At 33.4% G+C, this 23708-nt stretch overlaps 1 protein-coding gene across 1 annotated transcript; it reads left to right on the top strand.

Moving 5' to 3' along the window:
* Positions 1 to 14611: 14611 nt before the first annotated feature.
* On the top strand, positions 14612 to 18450 carry LOC107459369 (rhodanese-like domain-containing protein 7). The gene is made up of 5 exons (XM_016077598.3): positions 14612 to 15073; positions 15754 to 16005; positions 16133 to 16231; positions 16723 to 17010; positions 17915 to 18450. Exons 1-5 carry the CDS (start codon positions 14654 to 14656, stop codon positions 18290 to 18292), a joined length of 1437 nt encoding a protein of 478 aa, XP_015933084.1. The 5' UTR covers positions 14612 to 14653; the 3' UTR covers positions 18293 to 18450.
* The last annotated feature ends 5258 nt before the right edge of the window (positions 18451 to 23708 follow it).

Here is a 23708-nt window from a genome sequence, read left to right as displayed (position 1 = left end):
CTTGCAATGTTCAACACAAGTTGATGCAAGATGAAATTAAAATGCAAGTAAAAAAGAAAGAAAAAAAAGAAAACACAGATTCATTTACACTTCTTAAGGCTCAAAGACTTTATTTAAATATTATTGCTTATTAGCGATCCAACAAATATCATATGTACATCAGAATCTTCAATACTTTCAAGACAAGTTTCATATGTCAATCAAAGAAGTACTCATGTTAATACTAGTAATCAAGAAGCAAAATAAATGTGAATTAATGAATGAGACAAGATAAGTACCTTCTAGAGTAGAAGACTTGTTTATTTTCTGTGATGCTATGCTAACTGTGATCATCAATGATACAAGGTACAAATATGTGAGGTTTAATTTCAAAATGATCACCATGTCTCCCATGGAGTCTGATGGCTAAGCAAGCTTCTGTGGCAGGCAAGCATGAAATTGAAAGTATATTTTCAAATACAACTCCATTAATCACAAAATTGTCTTCACAATTAGAAATATGTCTTGTCAATGCCTAACTTAAACTTGTTATAGAAGCACAGCAATTAATTAGCTTATTTCTACTGCTGGAAGCAACCAAACATAAAGAACTTGAAGATCAAAATGATAACCAAGAGACATATGTAAAGCAGCAGCAACTTCAATTAGTTAGAAAACATGTTCAAACAAGAATAGCACCTACCAAAAGGTATAATAGGATGATGAAAATAACGAATTTCACAAAATCAACCATAGTAGACTCAAGTCAACGAAGAAACACACAATGATGCTAAATTCATATGAAATTCTATAATTATAATAATTATTCTATCTATCATAATAAGAAGAAAATATAAGCAACGCGAGGAGTAGGATGAGATAAGCTTCAAACTTCAAAGGTTAACCTGAAATTTAATCGGAAGCGATTACGAGGCCAAAAAGATGGCTGCAGCAGAATCTGGAATCTGAGCTATGAGAATTCAGTAGCCGGTAGCCACTGCGGCGGCACAGGTCACACCTCATTCATTGTCAACTGTTCATCTCATCGATCTATCTTGACCATGTCAAAATGATCATCCATGGAGAAATTAGTTTAATTTCAAAAATGAATAAATGACACTTGAGACAAACGTAGCCAATATGCAGAATATTCCTTATGTGAGGTTTTAGGGTTTTAATAAGGGATTTAGAAGCCAAACATGAAGAAGAAACAGCACAAAAAAAACCAAACATGAAGAAGAAGAAACAATAATACGGAAATAGCTGAGAAAAAAGGAAGAACACATTTAGAAAAATCCAGAAGCAGAGCGAATGGAATTTGCAAGGATTTGATATGTGAGGAGTTTACCATTCTAGCGATGAAATCCTCATAACAGATCTTACCATCGGGGCCAACATCAACCTCCCTGATCCAGAAGCTCTCTACCGCAACGGACACGGAAGTGGTGACGGTGCCGGCGGCAGAAATGACAGCGAGAACGACGGTGAAAATGGCGGTTTTATTTGAAGCTGATGACAGTGGATGGTGAACGAGATCCAGAAGCTCTCTTTCTCTCAGAGCTAACCCAGTCTATCGTGTTGGAAAAAAGGGAAAATTAGGTTTTGTTTTAAAATTAGGTTTTGTTTTAAAATTTAATTTTAATTAATTATTAGTGGAGGTTTTTTAAATTGCCATAAATAAAATATATTATGGAGGTTTTTAGAAACCTTCACCAAAATACTCCTTCAAATAAGCAAAAATCTTGTAGTGGTTGTTGATATTAATTTTTAATATTTTATCTAAACTATTTTGATAGAGTAAAATTTGTTAGACCAAGCACATTCTTTATAAATTAGATAAAGTAGAGTATATTGTTGGCAAATTTGGATAATTGATATAATTAACATTTAAGTTGTATCTTTAATAAATACAAAATTTGTATTATTTTGAGCATGAATTTTATATAAGTTTGTTTTAGTCTAATACGGTGTTACAGATGCAATGGAATTTATTAATGAAATCTAACGAGCGTATTAAAATATACCTCAGATGTGTTGGTTTTGAGTATGTGGCTTACATGGTTGACAGGGCTGCACATGAATCGAATATTATCCGCATATCTGTGATAATTATCCGTATTTGATCTGTATTTTGCGGATATTATCCAATTTACAGTCTGATAGGATCAGATAGCAGATATTACACTTGAAAGCTTTTACACAAGGAAGAAACATCTACAACACCCAGTAAAACATAACACTGTCATTATTACCACGCCAAGATTGTCTTTGCGAATTGCACCTAAGTACCTAAATCACCATAGTTGTTAGAACATATTAAAATATAATTAATAATATGTAACTGAATCCAATGTAATGAATATGATCGGGTAAATATATTTGCATTGCGAATAACCACTTAGAAAATTCGTTGTATGATTCTTTTTAATATCCATATTCTAGCAATGACTCTTTATTTTGCAAGTCAAATTTTTCTGTACGATGTTTTGTAACCAAAGTGATTCTCAATAGATCCTTCAAGAACTCTTATACTAATCGTTGGATCTACTTTGACCATTATGAATATGTGTCGAATTACCACCTACGAATCCAACCTTCTATGGTCCTGGCCTATTGATGTTTATGTGCAAGAATGAGGCCTGTTGTATCTCTTTACCTCCCATTTTCTTGTTTGCGACAATAAAAAATACGTATGCTCTATTGACAACTCGATCCAAACTGAGTGCATTGCATAACATACTTCAACTAGTCACTTTCTAATATCTTATACTTCATAGCCCTACTCTTGATGATGTACATCTTAACTGTCATAATGATTTCTTTTTTGTTTATAAACTGTTGCCTTATATCAAACTCATTTGTTAGATCATTCTAGGAATTTCTTAAGTAAAAGACCAATCTCAATTTATTACCTTGAGATTCAACATGAAAAAAACGAACATGATAATAAAACATACGATCAGAAAATAGTAGGCTCTATCACTGCGACTTGCGAGACTGTGAAGTTGTTTATCTATTTCTCTTCCTTATCAGGTATATCCACAGGTTCATCCTCTACTTCTTCATCGTCGGACACATGGTTAACTTGATAAAGATTCATTACTGGGTCTCTGATCGCAGAACCATCATAATTTTTTAAATCCGCTTCCAACATCCCATTAATAATTCATTATAATCCTCAGGATTTGATTCCCTGACTTCTTTCATATGGCATATTTAGATTAACCATGGACTTTTGTTCTAGTTGTCCCATCTAAGAAGTTGTCATCATCAACTTCTGAAAAAGTTCTCTCACATAGGTCGATCAAAAATACAAATAACTCCAATAGATGGACTTTTCAAAATAATTGTACTAATCCCTGATTAAACGTTTGTCTTTGTCATAACATATTCAATATTTATGTCAGCTAAAAAATTGTTTGAAGTAATAATAATAATAATAATAATAATAAAAGTATCATCTATAAAAATAAACTAATAAAAAATTAAATACACGCTGTGAATAACAATACAATACTTTTTGTAAATAAAAGTGTCGTCTACCTCCATCAGATATCTATAACAAATTTGTTCCACTTTCTTTTTGTGTTGTTGGCTAAGTATGTACTAAAAAATTCTTCAACGTCATTAGATACCTCACATCAGCTAACAAGTATACAAAGGTCGATTGAACAAAATTAAGTACAATAAATTTATTTTGATCAAATACGGTTTTTCTATCATAATAAATTGATAACAATGACATTTTTAACATTTTAAATGGCAAGAATCGAAATAAAAAGTGATGTAAAGATAAATGAAGAGCACATGTTGTCATTTATAAGATGTATTTTGTGCCATAGGAGGGAAGCAAGTTCGTCAAATGGATAGACGAACATTGGGCATAGCATCAAATTTGCCGTTGTCCCAAGAGAATTTCGGTAATATCATGAAGTTTGTTGATATGTTGGACGAACTTCAACACATTTGCAAAAATTTACTATTTGGTTGGGCGAATGAACTTGTTAAAATTAAAAAAGAAGAAAAATTTTGAAATATATGACGGATTAATTTATTTTAGAAATCAATAATTTTTTTATTTTATAACAAAAAATTCAATTATTTAAGTATGTAGAAGATTAATCATTATATTTTTATCGAAAAAGATTATTTATTCTCTTCTTAATTCATGTTATACATTAGAACAGAAGAATAAGTACTTATTTTTAAAATTGAATCAAAATATTATTAGTTTCATATATAAGCCGGAGGATGATAATGCATTGTAAAATTATTAATGTCAATTTTATATAACAAACTTCTTTTTTATTTTTCTAAAATACTCTATGTTGCATGGGTAGATATATACAAAAGAATTAAAAAATAAAAAAAATAAAAAGTACAGTAAAATTAATGAAAATTTAATTGAGAGTAATTTAATCATTTTAAAAATGATAAAATTATTGATCTGGTACTTATTTATGTAAACATAAAAATTGAGATCAATAACTTTATTCTTATATATAACTTCTAACTTATATGTTTACTCAATATATATACACTTCACATACACTTCACGTAAAATTAATTAGGATGTAATTGTTATCAACAACGTCGTGATAATTATTGAATAACAAAAAATACTTCATAAATGACAAATAGTAATTACTAAATTAATTATCAAATATATTATCAATAAAATAATAAATCATCAAAATAATCTAACTTTTTATAAAAAAAAATATAAATATGAATCAAATTTAATTATACTATTTATAAAATATTTAATTATAAATATAAATATGTGGTTATTTGATATCTCATTATAATATTTTTTATATGAGTGATTTGTTTGATAGGTTATTTTTCTTTTGTATCTACATAACAGTTTTAGAATTCTAATTCTTATAAATTTGCTCTTAAAATTTTAAAATTTCGAATTATAAAAAAAATTACGAGAGGGATATGGGCATTAAGATATTTCACAAAAAAAGTTATAACAAATAAAAATTTATTTGAAGAGATTAAACACATTATTAAAGGTAAAGGAAAAGAGCAAATAAAAAAAGACTGTAAAAATGTTATAATCAACTCTTATTAAAGTTTTAAACATTTTTTTAAAATTAAATTTCTTTCTCCTATTCTCTTTAAGTAGTATTTTCGAATTCTTTATAATCTTCTTAGAATTATTCAAATTTAAAATGCTTGCTGCTCTTATTTGCTAATTATATAACTTTGTTATTCATCCAATTACCATTCACATCTAATTTTTTTCTTCTTTTTTTTATTGTTCTGTTCTTTTTGTACCATTTTGACATTGTTCTCTATTCTCTTTAATTTTGTGGCTTCATAAGTTTCTTCTGTTTTGAGTCAGCTTCAAAATTTTTTTTGCATATTCTTATCTCATCTTCTTTTAGTCTAATCCCATAACCACTAAAACCTCCTATTTTTGGGTTTGGTAGTTATATTAAGATACATGGTTTTTAGTTTTTCTTTGTCTTAATTTTATAATTGAGCTCCTTTTTAGCTTGAGATCCATAAGAGGTGTTTTAGGATTATGCTTACCTATGTTAAAATTTCATACTCCATTTTCACAAACTTTTTGCTTTTCTCTTTCTTAATTCTTTGATAATCTTTTCAATCTCATTTATAACCCTTAAATCATGTTGCTCTGATCCATTCTCCATCTTTTGTTAATTATTTGTATTGTGATTTCTTCTAATTTTTTCTCTTCTCTGGTTTTCATATCCATAACTGCTTCATGCTTTTCTGAGACATATTCAATTTTTTTATTTAGAATTATGTTTGATATCCACTCTATTTTTTATTTCCTATTTCTTTTCAAGTTTTCTGTTCTTCTATTATATTCTCTACACTTCTCATTCTTCCTCTTAGTTTGTACAACTGTACGAACCTGACATTTAGATTAAATAGAAGAATGAAATAGTAGTAGAAGGGTAAGGAAGATGCAGTGATATCGGTGAGATATCGTCTAATTTTTCAGTATTTGCTTGTATTATGCAGTAAAAAAATTGAGTGACAAAATTATCAGATATTTGAAAGAATTGATTCTCTCTTAGTGCCTAATCCTATCTTTTCTCTTTTTATTTCATGCTCTTTCACTATTTTCCACAGTCCTTTATACTTTTCACCTCTCTCTCATAACATAATGCTTCTCTCTCACTCACTTTTTAACTAGGTAAGTTAGTTAAAAAATTTGCCTTAGCCCATATTTACTTAATTACAATTAGGTCCCTAATTTCTAATAAACTTAGTACCTAACAATACTCTTTCCTAAAGAATCACCTTGTCCTCAAGATAATGAAAAAGAAACTAAACAACATTCCTAAAATATAATAGGCTGCCTCCAAGTCTTCGCAAAGAAATATGCTTGCAACAGAATTATGTTCATCATCCGAGTCCCATTTTTTGAAGAACAAACACCCGTTATGAGAATTTATCATAAGCATGGAGTTCCTCAATGTCAGGAACCCATGCTTGTAACTATCTTTATAGCAAGTGAGAAAGTTATCAATATTAAGCCATATTCCTTAGCTAAATGATGTAGCTTCCCACTCCTATCATATCCTCCCGGATCCCGAGTTATTAATCCCAAATTAGTAATTGGCTAGTCTTGATCCATAAAAAATTGCAACCTATAACTATTTGCTCACTGTGCGTAAAATCTTGATCAACTACATATTCTTAATAATCTCTAAACTACTCATTAAAGAAATTGGTGTTACCCTCAATCCCGACCTCTATAATACCAGAATCAAAAGGCGTATTTCTAATGATAGAATTGTCACAAACATCTTTTTTACCCACTCTAACAATGTAGATTGAAATTTATAGTGATTGTAACCTTCTTTGATGAAAATTTTCAGAGGTATTCATAATTATTTTTCTAAAATAAGCTTTGAAGCTTGACTACCTGCTAATTAAGTATTTATTTGGTTCATTTCAAACTACTTGCATAATGTATTCCTTATTTTTAACCTCACTATTTACTCTCTCACGAACCTTCTTAGTTAACCATAAATTAGAGATGGTGGCATTTGTTATTCAAATGCCCTTAGGCATGAAATAGGAAGGTGTCCCTTTAAATTTCGGTCCATCTCTATGCTGCACTATTACTGCCATATATTCCTTAGTTTTTAATATTTATATTGCATACAACAACCTAACAACAATTTATATACTAACCACAATTTCAATACCATCCACATAATCACACTTATAACATACTCAATCATTCCAACACCTAAAATATATTCAATTCTCCATTTTCTCCACTCATCCAACAAAATTTCAAAGTTTATAATACTACCATACCGTTTATTCTACATTTAATTATTCAATTCATTCACAGCTTTCATTCAAAATTCTACCAATATATACAATTCAAACCTCCCTTAAACATACTAAACAACTAATGAATTTTTACTTATCATAACTAAAATCAAATGTCAAACCCAGCCAAATTTAAGCCTAAAAGCATGTTCACGTGTTTCTCTCTATTTCTACCTACCTCTGTACTCAACAATTCACCCTATAATCTACACGTAAACTAAAATCAAATGTGGTTGCTCTTATTCTTTTTTCGTGTACGTGATTGACCTTGCTTGCGAGGCGCCATTTAGGTCTCCTATCTACACCAAACAATCGATATCAAGGTGATCAGTCTCAATATCTCTAGCTCAGCGCTTCAATTATCCCAAAATGAGCTCACAAACAAGCATGCTATACATATCAAACAGATATCCTAAATAGCATGAAAGAAAAATGACCCAGAGTATTCAATGAAGCACAATCGGTCCATTCCTCAGGCTCACAAGGAAAACCGCTCTCATACCACTTAATGTAATACCCCGTCACCCTAAGCTATATATATATATATAGAAAGAAGTAGTAATACTAGAAGCCCGATGAAGAAATAAAGCTCAAAATTGCATAAAGCAGAATTACAAAGCGCAAAGCGTTCACACAAACTAACTAAATGTGTAAAGGGGGAGCAAGATACAACAATATACAATAATAGTCAAGATAGATATAAATATGATATACAAAAAGAAACTAGTCCAAACCTGCGGAGTTTAGGCTGGCTAGTCAAACTGAATATAATAGAGTTTTGAAGTTTAAAATAGCAAATATAACCTATCTCTCAAAGTTTTCAGAAATAAAGCCTCTAAGGCAACACAGTTAAATATACAAAAGGTGAGAGAATAACTACAACAAAAGTAAAGTAGAATAAAACATAAGAAAGATCATCCTCTGATTTGTCACCACGTTCGCAAACTCACCGAGGTGGGTTGTGACCTGTATTTGAAAAACAACAACAATATATGGTATGAGAACTGGAGGTTCTCAGTATGGTAATAGTGCCCAATATGTAAGATATAAGGTTCCGGGACGCCAAAGGCAATCCTAGAACTTCACATCGATACATATATTCAAGCTAAACGAAATAAATAACTTAAACTATAAACCATAAACAGGGTTATCTAAACTTATAGGATTTCTAACTAATACCAAATCACACTGCTGTCCCACAGCCTTCGCCAGCCTACCCTCCTCGCAATCCTATCACCACCGCCTACCTAACCTCTTCAGTACCAGACAATCGTAGATAATGCAAGCAAGTAAAATAACTAGCAAATAAGCATATTATACATTTAGGCAAAAGATGCAATTAGGCAAAGCAAGCAAATCTCATAGAAGATGCACATGATAAATGCATGTTCTATTGGCTCGTGATATCACTTGTCGGTCCATAAATGCCAACTCGATACATCTTTTCGGATGTTGCCTTTCTCCCACATCCGAAGATATAGCACCTGGCACGCTTTTGTTCCGAGGATATAGTTCCTGGTACACTTGCATACATCATTCCGAGGATATAGTTCCTGACACACTCTTGTGGCAGAAAAGGTTATCAATAATAATTCAATCCCAGGGATATAGTGCCCTGTTCACTATTATTCCAAGGATATAGTGCCTAAAACACTTTTAATATCCAACCAGTCTATCAACCTCAAATCATCATCAATCATCACCATTTTCTCATCCCAATCCATTCTAAATTCTCAAGTCTCAACATTCCAGGGATATAGTGCCCGACACACTATCTTTCCAAGGATATAATGTCTGGCACGCTCTCTAAACATCCAACAAGTTCATCATTACTTCCCAAGTTCTCAACTCATTATAAGCATTCCCATTTCTCAAACTTTCCTCAAGTTAATACTTCACAACTCAACATTTACAAACTTCATCCATAACCTTCTAAAACCTAATTCATCATCTTCCAAACTCATGGCAAAAAATATTTAACCTTAAGTCATTTAACCCATCCTCAATAGCCTCAAGGCCTAATCGCTATTTATAAGTCTTAAACATAAGTTAAAGAAGTTTGGAAGGATAGAAGAACCTTTAAAAATGAAGAAAAATAAATTTTTAACAAAATAAGGGTCTTGCGTACACAAACCTCTGTCCTGCGTACCCACAAGGTGGAAAAAAAGGTGGTCGCGTACGCAACACCTCCCTTGCGTATGCGAGAATTCCAACCCGAGGGGAATCTTCGTGTCGCGTGTTTAAATTACGCATGCTAGTTCCCGCGTACGCGAGATCACCTGGCAGTGAAAAATGCTCGCGTTGCGTGCACAGTTCTACATATGCGAGCCTTAGCAAACTTAGAAAATTTTGTAAAGTTGCAAAAATCAGATTTTGGCATCTAACTTCTGATGTTCATAACTTCCTCTACAAAATTTCATTTTCTTCAAACTTTATATCATTTTAAAGCTCTCAAAACTATCTTTAATTTGAAATAAAAGTCACTCAATTTCAAAATTTGAGGCTCAAGTTATGATCGACCAAAATTTAACAAAAATAAAATTTTATCAAATTCAAAAAAATTCTCTAATTTCCAAAACTTCAAAACCAAAATAAATCGAACACACCCAAAACAACCCAAATATCCATAGTAAACACTCTCTAACCATTTCTCAATCATTCAATCACTTACACTATTTAATAAACACCTTAACCAACTCCAAATTCAATCTAAAACACATCAAAGCTTCTCAATATTACAATTCAATATTTTCAACAATCATCAATATTACATATATCAAATTTCTCATCCAATTAATCTCATTATCATCAATGCATATCAAATCCCAACATATCATCAATACTCATCATTAATCATTCATTACGATCATCAATTTCTTTCAACATAATTAATAATCAACATCAACAAATCATAATCAATACCATTTATCATCATAAATCATCAAACATCATCATATTAGGATCCATCATAACCATATCTCAACACATACATTTTATCTATTCTCAACAAAATACATATATCACAAACACAACCCAAACAACCATATTTTCAATTCAATTCTATCATGTGGTCCACTGGCCTAAGTTTAACGAAACATTATATATTACATAAAGAAAGCCGAAATCGTACCTTGGCCGATCTCTAATATGCACAAAATCATCAAATTTGATTCCAACAAGCCTCCAATCACCAACAATCCACCAAACTCAATTCCAATACTCCAAATCAACTCCAATAATCACAATTTCAAGCTATACATACCACTATTACCACAGTTAATACCTAGAGTTTACCGAATTTACAAATTCACAAATTCACAAATTCACAAGGATAAAAAGTTTTCTTACCTTTCCTAATAGTGTTTGGGGAAAAGCTTGACAATCGCTCACTACTAAAATTCACTTGAACCATTAAAATCACAAAACTTATTCAAAAACCAAACATAAAATTGCGAATTTTATTAGGGCAGAAACTGGAGTATGAATTTCAAAATCTTACCAACTTTACTTAGCTATAATTGAAGAGATTGTTGAGAGCTTCGCATGGCCGCAAATGGCTCGTTAATGGAGCACCGTAGCTCAAATTATGATTCTCGGAAGGTGACAATGAATAGTAACACCCCTTTTCTTCTCCCTTCTCTTCATTCACCATTGCTCCCTCTTTCTAGGGCTGAAAATGAGCTTGTTGGCTCATTAATTGAGTTTATATATGTTGGGGTTTGGCCCAACTTAGGCCTAGTCCAACTTGTTAGCGTTTTTGTCCCATTTGGCTCAACTTTGGGCCAAATCTTTATAATTAGCACTCGGTTTTTAACTTTAAATATTTTTCTAAGTTCTTCAACAGTTTTTATTGCTCTCACCCAGTACCGAACAGATTTAAACTGGTACTGCTGGCTAATTCACCGGTACGTATTTTTACGCATATTTTAGCAGAAAAATACTTTTTCCCGCTCAAAAAATATATTGAATTCGAATTTCACCTTTATATTTTTAAAATAACATTTCTATATTTTTGAACCTATCCCGGACAATTAAATTATTATTTTATTCTAATTAATCGGTTTATTATTTTATTCTAAAATTCGGTTCTTACATCGACAGGCAAAGGTGTTGCGGATTAGGCTACTGGTCGTGGTCGTAGCCGTGGCCAGGGTAGAGGGAGGATTTCTTCCAATACCATTGGGACTTCTACAGCCGAGTAGTCCACCTATAGAAGTTAGGCAGCAACTGTTCCCCTCCACCACCTCCCATCGTGCGGTTGACTATTTTGCTTGATGACGGCACGAGGTAAGTATCGCATTCAGTCTCATGTATTTTCTATTTACAGTTGCCTGGTTATTATTTTAAGTTTCAATGATTATGATTCCTGTTTAGTAGATTTAGGTTGATTTGGTTATTGTTTTAAGTTTCAATGATTATGATTCCTGTTTAGTGGAGTCCGAGGAAGGCGTGGACTTGAGGCTGCAGGTGCAGGAGCTCGAACGCAGTCTTCAGCTACAGGCTCAATAGCTTAACAATTATTCGGAGAGGTATCAGGAGATCCTCAACCGCGTGATGTCTACTGATAAGCTCAGACTGGAGTTCAGGGAGTCGGTGGAGCAGATATAGTGTATGGAGGCTCAGATAGGGGTGTACTAGGCTTGGATGTGCGCCGCTGACATCGATCTTGCTGGTGGTAGCATCGCTGCTGGTGGCAGTGGTCCTGCTGATGGCTTACGAATATCGCCACCTTCTGCGCCACCAACTTAGGACCATGGGACCGATGATGACGACTACCTAGATCTATAGTTATTTGTTTTTCGTTTTATTGTTTTCTTGTACATATTTGATGTAGTTGACTTTTAATATATTTGAACAGTGTATTATTTTTTTAATTAAATAACAATTTTTCGTTATTTATAAATGGACTACTAATTGTGTGAAAAAATTTAAATTTAAAATTAAATTGACCATGTATTTCAAATTAAAAAAATAAAAAACTGATATTACCATCGAAATTACCGTAGGAATAATCTGATGGTAACAGTGAATAAAACAACATTTTTTAGTGCAAGCAATACCGTTAGAAGAATCTGCCGGTAACCAATTGGTTTGTCAAACGATGATCCGTCGTAACTTTCGATGGTGATTACCGTTGGATGAAAAAATCCGATGATAAATATTTACCGTTGAAGTTCATACGATCTGATTATTTTCGACAGTATTTAAATTTTTATAGTTAGATTTTATTCATTTTTTGGACAGTTTCTCAGTATTTTTCTTATAGTAGCATAGCAATAGGACTCTAGCACTTCTTCATATCGTGAATTATAATTCCATAGTCTAGGCAGTAACTATCTAATAGTCTTTCATACTTGAAAGTCCCCCAAGTTTTTGGCACTTCCTTACCTGCCATAAAAATTTCGATTAAGCTATGACTTGAATATATCAAATGTCATTTTCACTCTCAAGATTCTCATTAATGTGTCATATCTTTTGGGATTTTTCACTTCAACCACTATCCCTATCATATTGCTAAAAGTTTTTGCTATTTCCCCATTCATGAAATCCAGTAGGACTTCATGTATTTAGATCCAAAATTCTATATCCTCATGTCTCACATCATAGACAAATTTTTATATGTCCAGATTTTCAGGTTAATTGAGTCCCATTTAGAATTTGTCATCCTTTCCTCTAATTTTTGCCCACTCTTGATTTCTTGTATAGTTTAGTGTAATGATTTGCCTTTTGTTTAACTCCATTTTTTGCAAATTATAACTGGTCTATCATTCACTAATGGATTGCTACGGCATACACTAGACAAGATTCAAACCCATAACATTTACTTAAACGGACAAGTGAGCTAACCACTCGACTAATTTAGTTGTTAACTCCATTTTGGTTTTTTTGAGTATATACTCACTTTGGACCTCAAAGAATTTCAGACTGGATACTTTAGTCCCCAACTAAAATTAATTACTCGATTGGTCCCTAACAATTAATTCTGTTAATCACTTAGGTCCTTTATTTTGTTAACTCTAACGGAAGACAAAATAGCCCCTGACAACTCTAACAGGGGACAAAATAGTCTCTGACAACTCTAACAAGGAACAAAACGATCCATGACCCCTTTATTCGAAAACGACACTGTTCTTCCCCAATTTTTATCATATCTTGCATAACCCTAACATTCATATTCTCCTTCTTCACCTTCACAGTCTTCTTTTTCATCTTTTCCTTCCTCTTCTTTAGTTCCAAGATTAAGTCATGGTGTAATTGTCACACGTGTCGCACCTACCTCAACATGTCATGGACCAAGTTCCACAACTACTCCAAGGGTACGCCTTTCTCCACTCTTCGACAAGCAATATAGATTGTTGGACATTATGACATCATGAGAATATTCTCCTTCGACATCATATGCAAATTCTCATTTGAAATAGACATCGAGTGCTTCATTCCTTCTTTTCCAGAGTCCAAGTTGGCAGACAGCTTCAACCTCGCATCCATGCTATCAGTACAACGCGCAATATCGCCGTTGCCGAATATATGGAAATTGAAGCGATTACTGAACATTGGTTCGGAGAAGAAGCTGAAGGAGGCGATCAGAGTGGTGGACAATGTGATCATGGAGATGATAGGGCAGAGGAGGAGGGAGATGGCAACGACGACGACGGGTCTTAACAAATCAGACTTGCTGTCTAAATTTGTGGGATCCCTCAAAGACGATAACTAGTTGAGAGACATAAGCATTAGTTTTCTGAGTATGAATTGGTTGAGAACAAGTTGAGAATTTTTTTTGTGAACATTAAATTTATAGAGTGTGCATTGTGTAGTTTGAAGTTACAGTGTTAGACTGCTAGTGTTATGCGAGATATGATGAAAATTGGGAGAGAACAATGTCATTTCCGAACAGAGGAGATCAGGGACCATTTTGTCCCCTGTTAAAGTTGTTAGAGACTATTTTGTCCTTCGTTAGAGTTAACGGAATAAAGGACCTAAGTGACTGACGGAATTAATTGTTAGGGACCAATCGAGTAATTAATTTTAGTTTGGGACAAAAATGTCCAATCTGAAATTCTTTGAGAACCAAAATGGGTATATACTCTTTTTTTTGTTGCCTACATATCTCCCAATCCATCAGGGTAAGGACTAATCTGTCATGGATTAGAGCTTTATTTAAGGATCTGCCACTAGTCAATGAGTTGCTTGGATTCGAATTCGTTTTTTTTTTTTTTTTTAGATTCGAATTCTATTAATGAGCTTCAAGACGTATTGGGCCTGAAGAAACCTTATGACATATGAGTGTATTTGGGCCTAAAAGAAGTTAGTTCTTCCAAGAAAAAAAGAAAACAAAAATGCAATGCTGCGACATCCAAACGTGGCCTCCACACTAAGGAGCAGAACAATACTGTTGCTACCTCCACTAACAATGCTCTCGCCGTCGCCGCCGCCTTCCGCCGCGTCCCCCACCAAAACAACGCTACCATCCTCCCTCTCCACCGCACCTTCCAAGCCCTCATTCCACCACTTCCCTATCTCTTCCACATCCTCGAACTCTCACACACTTCACAGCATAATGTCCCGTTCCAATTCCAAGTGGTTCTTCTCCTCCGGGAACACCACAACACCGATTGCCATATCGGAAATGACCCGAACCGAAAATCCGGAACCCGATTCCGACGTGGATGAGTCTCTGGTGGTGGTTTCGTTCTACAAGTTCGCGGATTTCTCTGACCATGCAGCTATGAGGAAACCTTTGAAGGAGCTTTGCCAACAACTTGTAATACTCACAACTTTTAGCACTTTTTCTTAATCCATTGTTGTTGTGATTGTTATATGTATAGGGGCCTATTACTTCATTATTAGAAATTTGACTAGTCTGGTTCTAGAAATTGTAATTGGAAGTTGGAATTAACTAAGGTTGGGTTTGTATTCTGTCTAGGGTTTATGATTTAGGGAAAAACATAGACAGTGAGATAGGTACAAAGACAGATACAAAAAATAGACTTTTGTGTCTACTGTATCTACATTTCTCTCTTAGAGAGAGTATCCAAATGCAACCTAAGGGAAAGTGAGAAATCATTCTTGATGTTACGAAATTAATTATTGTTGTTCAGATTGTTCGTTATAACAAAGATGATGTTTTAATGCATACCATAAGTATAAAAGTTTCGATTGTTGATATTAGTAACTGAAATATTTTCTTTTCAACATAGTTTGTAGAGTGCATTGATGTAATGATTAATAAATTGTTGAATTTGCATACTACAAGCTAATCAAGTAGCTTTAACAAGGGAGAATATCAAAAGTGCAACTTAAAGAACCAATTTCTAGCTAAGCAAGCTACCTGATTTCTAAGAATAAAATATGATAATATTAAGTATAAAAGAACTAATTTAGTATTTTCGTTGACTTGATTCTGTGGTAATGCTCGTGTCTCACTGATCTGATGATACTCAGCGTGTTTCAGGCGGTATTATTCTTGCGCCTGAAGGGATCAATGGCAGCATTTGTGGCACTCGGGAGTCGGTGGAGAAAGTTCTTGCATTCATACAAAGTGATGACCGATTGAAAGGGCTAAGACGGGTTGAATCGCCTGTTAGTCCCGAGGAGGAAGCCATTCACCATGGACACAGTGCCAGTTCTCCTCTTGCTGCAGGGGAAGATGCACCTTTCCGGTGGGATCATGTGAGGGTCAAATTGAAGAAAGAGGTAGCGCTGGCCGTTGAATTTGCAATGCCGAAGGAATGAACTCCTTCATTAAATATCAATGTATTTGAGGCATTTTACCAACCTGCCGTGGTTCTTATGATTTTTTGTTTTATTTACATTTTGGCAGATTGTCACTCTTGGGATGCCTAGCGTATCACCTATTGAAAAGGTTGGGAAATATGTTGGCCCGAAAGAGTGGAATACTTTGATTAGTGATCCAGATACGGTATGTAACAAACTTCCCGTTATCATTATCTGTCAGTATTAGATTGTCTCTTTATGTGATCCTATAGGTGGAAGGAGCATATTAAATATGTTTAGTTTTTTCTAAATGATTGGGGTTCTTGATGGCATTGAATGTTTAAGTTGTGCCAAGTCTTTGCATTCTGGCTTGTTAGAACCAGGATTTTCCAGCTTAAAGAATGGAACAAAATATTGTATTTCTGAAATTTTGTAAATGAACATTTGAAGCACTGTATTTTACTGGCTCTTCGTCATGTATTGATGTCAGGGATATCACTTTTATGGGGGTTGCTCTTTGTTTTCTTTTCATTTGGTGTTGGGTTATGCAAAACTGACCATCAGTTCTACTTGTATGGATTGCAAACTGCACATCTCCAACTCTCCACTGTAGTCAAAATATTTTTTGATAAGTATGCAAGACAATTTCGCATAGTATTGCTGCTTTATTGATCAAGATTAACATCTCATGTTTAGGTTGTGATTGATGTGAGGAATAACTACGAAACCAGAATAGGAAAGTTTAAAGGAGCAGTTGATCCATGTACTTCATCATTTCGAGAATTCCCCTCTTGGGTGGAGGAGCATTTCCAGCTTACTGGATGTGGGCTTCCGGAAGTTGAGGTAGACAATTCAATCAAAAGTGATGAAAGTGAAATGGAGAATCCAAAACAAAATATGCCAAAACGTGTTGCAATGTATTGCACCGGAGGTATCCGATGCGAGAAAGCAACAAGTCTACTTCTCAGAAAAGGTTTCAAAGAGGTAATTCTCTGCTTATATTCTATTCTGTTTTGTGCAGCTGATTCTTTGAGAAAATCATTTGCTGCCTTATTCTTCTTGTGAAAAGGGAAGAAAGGTATAGTTTATTTTTTCTTCAATTATTTTTGAGCTTGCACTGCCAAGAGTCTTTGACCTATCAAATAAAGAAATGTCCTTTAATTTTTTATCCGCTTAATTATTATTTAGGTCTCTATAGTTTCAAATACTAGGATGGGAGGAATTTGGCAGGTCTTGCAAGTGTACTTGTAAATTCTGTTTTCAGAATATAAACTTCGAATCCTTTATGCGTCATCCATTTAGAGGCATTTATCATCGATATATTGAAACACAAGAAACATGGCTAAAATCACCAGGCACATGCTTCCCATTGTTTCCATGTATCCCACACCCATTATTTTCTTTCTTTGCATAGGGATGGCATTAGTTTTCTTTTGCCTAGTCTCGAGTTAAACCACCTCACATATTTTAGAGTAACACATAGACTGATGATTTAAAAAACAAAAAACAAAAAAAAAAACATAATAACGGTTTGTTTCAGTTTCTATTTTTTTTTTTATAAAAAAAAGTAATTTTATGACTAAAATCTTATATATATCTGGAAAAGCTGAAAAACAGGTTTTCTGAAATGGTATGGTTGAAGCACACTATTTTCAGCATCTACAAAAAGATGGAAAACCTTTTCAATTTATTTAAATATTCAGATTATTTTAATAAAATTATCCAAATATGTGGAAACTTATTTTTTGAAAGTGATCTTGTAAAATAAACTAAAACAAACGCCCAGTAAATATCTGTTGGTTTCACTTGAGTATAAGCTTTTGCTAATTATATTTTTCAATTGGTATCCAATATGAATTTTGTTATATTTATACGTAAAAAATCCCAGGTCTATCACCTTGAAGGTGGAATCCTGAAATATCTTGAGGAAGTTCCAGAGAAACAAAGCCTCTGGGAGGGTGAATGCTTTGTCTTCGACAAGCGAGTCTCCGTTGAGCACGGATTGGTGCCAGGAAACTTCAAGCTCTGCTATGGTTGCAAGCAGCCTGTGAGTGATGCTGACATGGAATCCCCTGAGTATGAATATGGAGTTTCTTGTCCTTACTGCTTTTTGTCAAAATCAGAAGAAGAGAAGGAGAGGGCTCGTGCGCGACAACGACAATTTGAGAGATGGGGAATCATAGGTGGTCCGGATAAGGGTCGCCGGCCATCAAGTAAACCGGACAGTGGCTGTGCAAAACCAAACCAGCTTTCACGTTCTGCCTAAGATCTTTGATATTGTTTTTGGGACGAATGTTTAGGCCATCTGTCTAATTGTTTTCCTTTTGCTTCCTCCCTTAAATGTGTTCAAAGTGCATGAAACCAACTATAGATGTATGTTTTAATTTTTGAAGTATGATTAAATTTGAGAGAACTTTTTTGGTTTATGGTTTTGTTTTAATTTGATTATAAACTCAGTTTTGATTCCTTCTAGAAGATCAATGCTGAACTGAAATACTGCAGCCAGTGTATAGTAGCTGACTAGCTGTACTAGTGAAGTGAAATTCTGGACAGTAGGTTGGCTGACCCCTAAATCAGCAGATGCAGGGGCAGATGAATTATAGGAGGCCTCATGTGATGGTGATGCATGAGAATCATGAGAAGCATGAAATGCATGAGGTGCATGAGATGCATTAGGAATAGAGAAAGAACTACCATAAAAGGGGTCAACAAAGGCTTGAACAGGGTCAGGTAAAGAAACAACCCGTGATGGATTTGCATCAAGTGCTGACTTGGGCAAATGATAAGGAACGAAGACTCATAAAACTCCACATTCTTTGATAAAAATATTTCTCTACAATATAAATCATAAAGAACGTAGCCTTTTGTACCAATTTGAAATCCAATAAAAATCGACAACCAAAAGTTCTAAGGTACTTAATATCTACATTCTTCAAATAAAACATCATAAGGGTTTTGATTTTTCAAAATGGGAGTAGGCAGTGAGTTTATTAAATGAACGGCTTGCCCCATTGCAAAGTTCCAAAACTTTTTTGGTAAATTAGATTAAAAAACCAATGCTCTTGCAACATTGAGAATGTGTTGTTGATGTTTCATCTCACCCATTTTGTTGAGGGATTTCAACACACAAAGTTTGATGCAAATCCTATGTGAACAATAAAAGGAAGAAAGATTAAATTCATGGCCATGGTATAGTTTTGATTTGTATATTAAAATGTGTGTGAACAAAAATAACAAAAGATTGAAGTAGAGTGCTTGCCTCTGATTTTAATTTCATAAAATAAACCCACACAAATTTCTTTTATCATCGACAATTGTTAAAAAATACTTAAAACCTTGTATAGACAAAACGGTCTTCAAATGTCTACATGGATCAAATCAAAACTATTCTTGCTGCTGGACTCACTAAGAAGAAATGACAACCTCCTTTACTTTGCAAAATGACAAGGATCACATGGTCTATTACGATCAACACTAGAAAACTTTACATAAGGATAAATATGTTTAACCATGTCAAATCTGTATTGTGGTATATGTCCTAACCTATAATGCCACAAGTTACTAAGAGAAAGCTCTTGATGATGTAAATGCAAATCGGCTGTTTGAATATTTGAATTAAAACTGGAATTTCTCTCGGAGTTCTCTTTATTTCTGGGAGGTGTCATGGGTCCTGAATGCTTAAAATGTGTTAGCTCTAATGATGATGTATGCAAATTTGAGGTGGAGCTCATCATGTACAATCCATTTTTGGCTCTAGCTGTTCCAATTGTTTTTAAGAAACTCTGACTCTGTATCTCACAAAATTCATCGGTGAAAATACATTTGCAATGTAAGTTTTTAGTGAGTTTAAATATAGAGAGTAAATTAAAATTGAAATTGGATAAATAAAGCATATCAGTAAGATAGAGTGTATTGGAGAACACCATTGCTCCACTCACACTTGCTGTTGTATGTGATCCATTTGGTAACTTGACCAAGATGGGCCTAATATGCCTAAAACTTTGAAAAAAAAATGGTTAGTACTTTTCTGTGTACCATCTAGCTAGCTATATATAAAAATATTACACCACTGTTATAATTATTATCTAACCACTACCAACCTAAATCCATCTATTAACAACTCTAATAAATAGTGAGTCATCATAATTAAATTTGTTTTTAGAAAAATGAATAACAATCTATGAGACAGCAGCTTTGGATTAGATCATCTTGTGTCGACTGATTGAAAACCTTGTTACTTCTATTTTGAGTGGAAGTAGCAGATAAATTTAATATGTTCCTGCAAGTTTGAAGATAAAAGATATTCAAAATACCAAATTTGAAAAGGTTGAGATGAAAGGGATGAGGGGACAATGATTTTATGAATATGCCAGTCAATTGTTCTGAAAAAAAAATAGGGAGAAGTTTCATCACTCTAACTCGAATTTTTTTATCGAACCAAATGATAGTCAACTTCCAAATATTTTGTCCTTTCATGGAAAATAGGATTGGCTGTAATGTGAAGAACACTCTGATCATCACAATAAAGAATTGGAGGTTTCTCGAGTGCAAGGTGAAGAAATTGCAACATGTTAATTAACCATTGAAGCCCACAAGTTGTATTGGCAAGAGCATAATACTCAACTTCTATATATGAACGAGCAACAGTATTCTGTCTCTTAGTCTTTTAAGAAATCAAAGACCTCTAAGAATAAACAATAACCAATCACGGAGCGATGGGTGTTGGGGCAATCTGCCCAGTCTGAATCGCTAAAGCCCAAAAGCTGAATGGTGGAGTCTCTTGGAAAGGAAAGACCATTTCCTGAAGTGGCTTTCAAATAGCGCAATACACGAGTAGCAGCCTAAAAATGTGCTTGAGTAGGAGAAGCCATGAATTGACTTAATTGTTGTGTAGCATATATAATATCTGGCTGTGTGGTGGTAAGATAAATGAAACGACTAACAAGGCGTCTATAAAAAAAAGGATTACCAAGTAAGGGACTATTATCTTGGTGTAACCGTGTGGCACTATCCATAGGAATAGAGGTAGATTTGGCTCTCAAATAACCAGAATTCTCTAACAGATCAATACAATATTTTCGTTGAGATAAAAAAATTTCTTGAGCAGATTGTGCAACCTCAATGCCTAAAAAATATTTTAAAGGCCCCAAATCTTTGATTTTAAAATGTTAATGTAAAATAGATTTAATTGTAGCCGTTTCAAATAAAGAATTTTCAATTAAAACAATATCATCAACATAAATCAAGATAATAGATATGCCAGCACCACAAATTTTAATAAACAAGCTATAATCAGAGATAGTTTGCTGGTATCCATAAGAAAGTAAGAGTTTAGATAACTTCTCACACCACATACGACTTGATTAACGTAAACCATATAACGATTTCAATAATTTGCAGCACTGATTTAGGCAATTGGATGCAATACCAGGAGAGAGGGCCATATAAACATCCTCTGATAAGTCTCTATGTAAAAAGACATTATTAACGTCAAGCTGATAGGGGGCCAATTTTGCATAGATACCAAGGGTAGAACTAATATAATAGTCGTAGGCTTCACTACTGGAGAGAATATTTTCAGAAAATCAATCCCTTTAATTTGTGTAAATCCTTTTGTCACAAGATAGGTTTGTACTTTTCGACAATACCATCAGGTCAACGCTTAACGTGGTATACCTATTTGCAACTTATTGGTTTAATCCCAACAGGACAATCAAAAACAGATCAGGTTTTATTCAACTCAAGAGCACCAAGCTCGTCCTTCATGACATTTTGCCAACGCATGCATGTATTAGCATCTTGAAAGGACCTTAGCTTAATTTCAGAATATAGTGATACAGTAAATTTTTAGTAAGAAGGAGAAAGAGATGATAGAGACATAACAGAGGATAAGGGATACCAGCACATTGAGGATGAAGAATTTGTACAAATAAGGGAGGAGCCACAGATGTAATCGAAAAAATGTGAGGGTTGTCGTCGATCTCGGTGACTATGGCGAAGAGGTATGGACACTATTGTGGGTGATAGGTGAAAAGACAATGGTGATAAAGGAGAAGGTAGTGTGGTGGGAGAGGTAGTACTATGTGTTGTTATTGAAGACATGGTAGGTAAAGAAGGATGCGTTCTATTTTTTTTTTTTGGTCTTACACAACACACACAAACTCACACACCCACCTCTATTATTACTCTATTAGCATGGTTTTATATTTCTCTATGAGGATTTGAACCTGGTGTAGCTCCAAGTGAGACAAACAAAGTTGCAATCTGACCTAGGCCTCGACTGCAGAGGATGCGTTCTTGACGTTGAAGGAGACACAAAAATATCGTAGAGTGTAAAAAAGAAGTTTGGGTCAATAGGAAGTGGGTGAGGCCTAATAGGTAAGCTAATGGGTTGTGTAGTGTTTGAGTTATTGTTGTATGAAATATTAATGGTTATTTGACTAGATAGAGTAAGAGTGGAATGTGTTTGGACTAATGCATTATCATTTCATGAAAGATAATATTTCTAAAATTTTCAATCCTTTTGTCATTTAAACTATAAATAATATACCTTTTAAAATTATTTTTAAAAACAATAAAAATGATCCATTAGTCTTTGGATCAAATTTTGATCTATTTGTCATGAAAGTAGAAACATAACATAAACACCCAGAATTTTAATGCCATGATAATTTGGTGAATGTTAAAATAAAATTTCAAAAGGTATTTTAAATTCTATGATGGAAGAAGGGACTATTAATTAAATAGACAGCATGATTAATGGCATAGCACCAAAATAAAGCAAGTAATTTTGATTGAAACATGAGGCACGAGCCATATTTAAAATATGTTGATATTTACGTTCCATCCGTCTATTTTGTTGTGGAGTTTTTATACAACTCCATTGATGGATAATTCCATTATAAATTAAAGACTAATGTCAGAACGAATACATTTGACTTTGAAATTAATTGTGTTTTAACTAACCCAATAAAATTTTTGACATGATTTTGAACTTCTCCTTTTGATTTTAGAAGAATTACCTATGTAAAATGACTAAAATTATCAACAATAATTAGAAAATATTTATGATTATGAATAGAATTTTGACGAAAAAGACCCCATATATCAAGATGTAATAAATCAAAGACATGATTAGCTTTGTTTAAACTTTGTGAAAAAAAAATTCTTTTGCTTGAAAAGATGATAAATATTACAAACTTGATCACAATATGTAGAAATAAAGAAAATTTTTTTATGTAAAAAATTAAGTCTTTCTTTAGAAAAATGTCCTAAACGAAAATGTCATAGATTTAAAGGTGTAATGAGAGTAGCTTGTATGATGTTGATGGAGTGTGTAGTGGATGCATTATTGGTTGAGAGAGACTTGTCAAGGATATATAACCCCTCTATCAGGCTACCTAAACCAATCATCCTCAAATTATTGTTCTGTAATTTACATGATGAACATGAAAAAATGAGTTCACATTTCAACATGGAAGTTATTTTTGAAATGGAAATAATATAAAAACTAAAGTTTGAAAGATAAAAAACACCAAGAAGAACTAATGAATTTGAAAATTTTACAATTTCTTTATGTGAAGCAATAACTTATGAATCATTTGGCATAGAGACAAGTATAGACTAATTTTAAAATAAGAATAAAAACAAGATAAATTTGAGGTAATGTAATCTGTGACACT

The sequence above is a fragment of the Arachis duranensis genome, chromosome 7, assembly GCF_000817695.3.
Source record: "Arachis duranensis cultivar V14167 chromosome 7, aradu.V14167.gnm2.J7QH, whole genome shotgun sequence".
In the NCBI taxonomy this organism is placed as follows: domain Eukaryota; kingdom Viridiplantae; phylum Streptophyta; class Magnoliopsida; order Fabales; family Fabaceae; genus Arachis; species Arachis duranensis.
Note: the sequence above shows the minus strand (reverse complement) of the source record. Positions and strands in the feature narration are given on the sequence as shown.

What these genes read in the sequence shown, in the direction of transcription:
- LOC107459369 (XM_016077598.3), top strand. Translation starts at nt 14,654, where the DNA reads ATGCTGCGACATCCAAACGTGGCCTCCACACTAAGGAGCAGAACAATA. An exon ending in AGGAGCTTTGCCAACAACTT is followed by an intron (nt 15,074 to 15,753) that starts GTAATACTCACA and finishes GATGATACTCAG; the next exon opens with CGTGTTTCAGGCGGTATTAT. An exon ending in GGGTCAAATTGAAGAAAGAG is followed by an intron (nt 16,006 to 16,132) that starts GTAGCGCTGGCC and finishes ACATTTTGGCAG; the next exon opens with ATTGTCACTCTTGGGATGCC.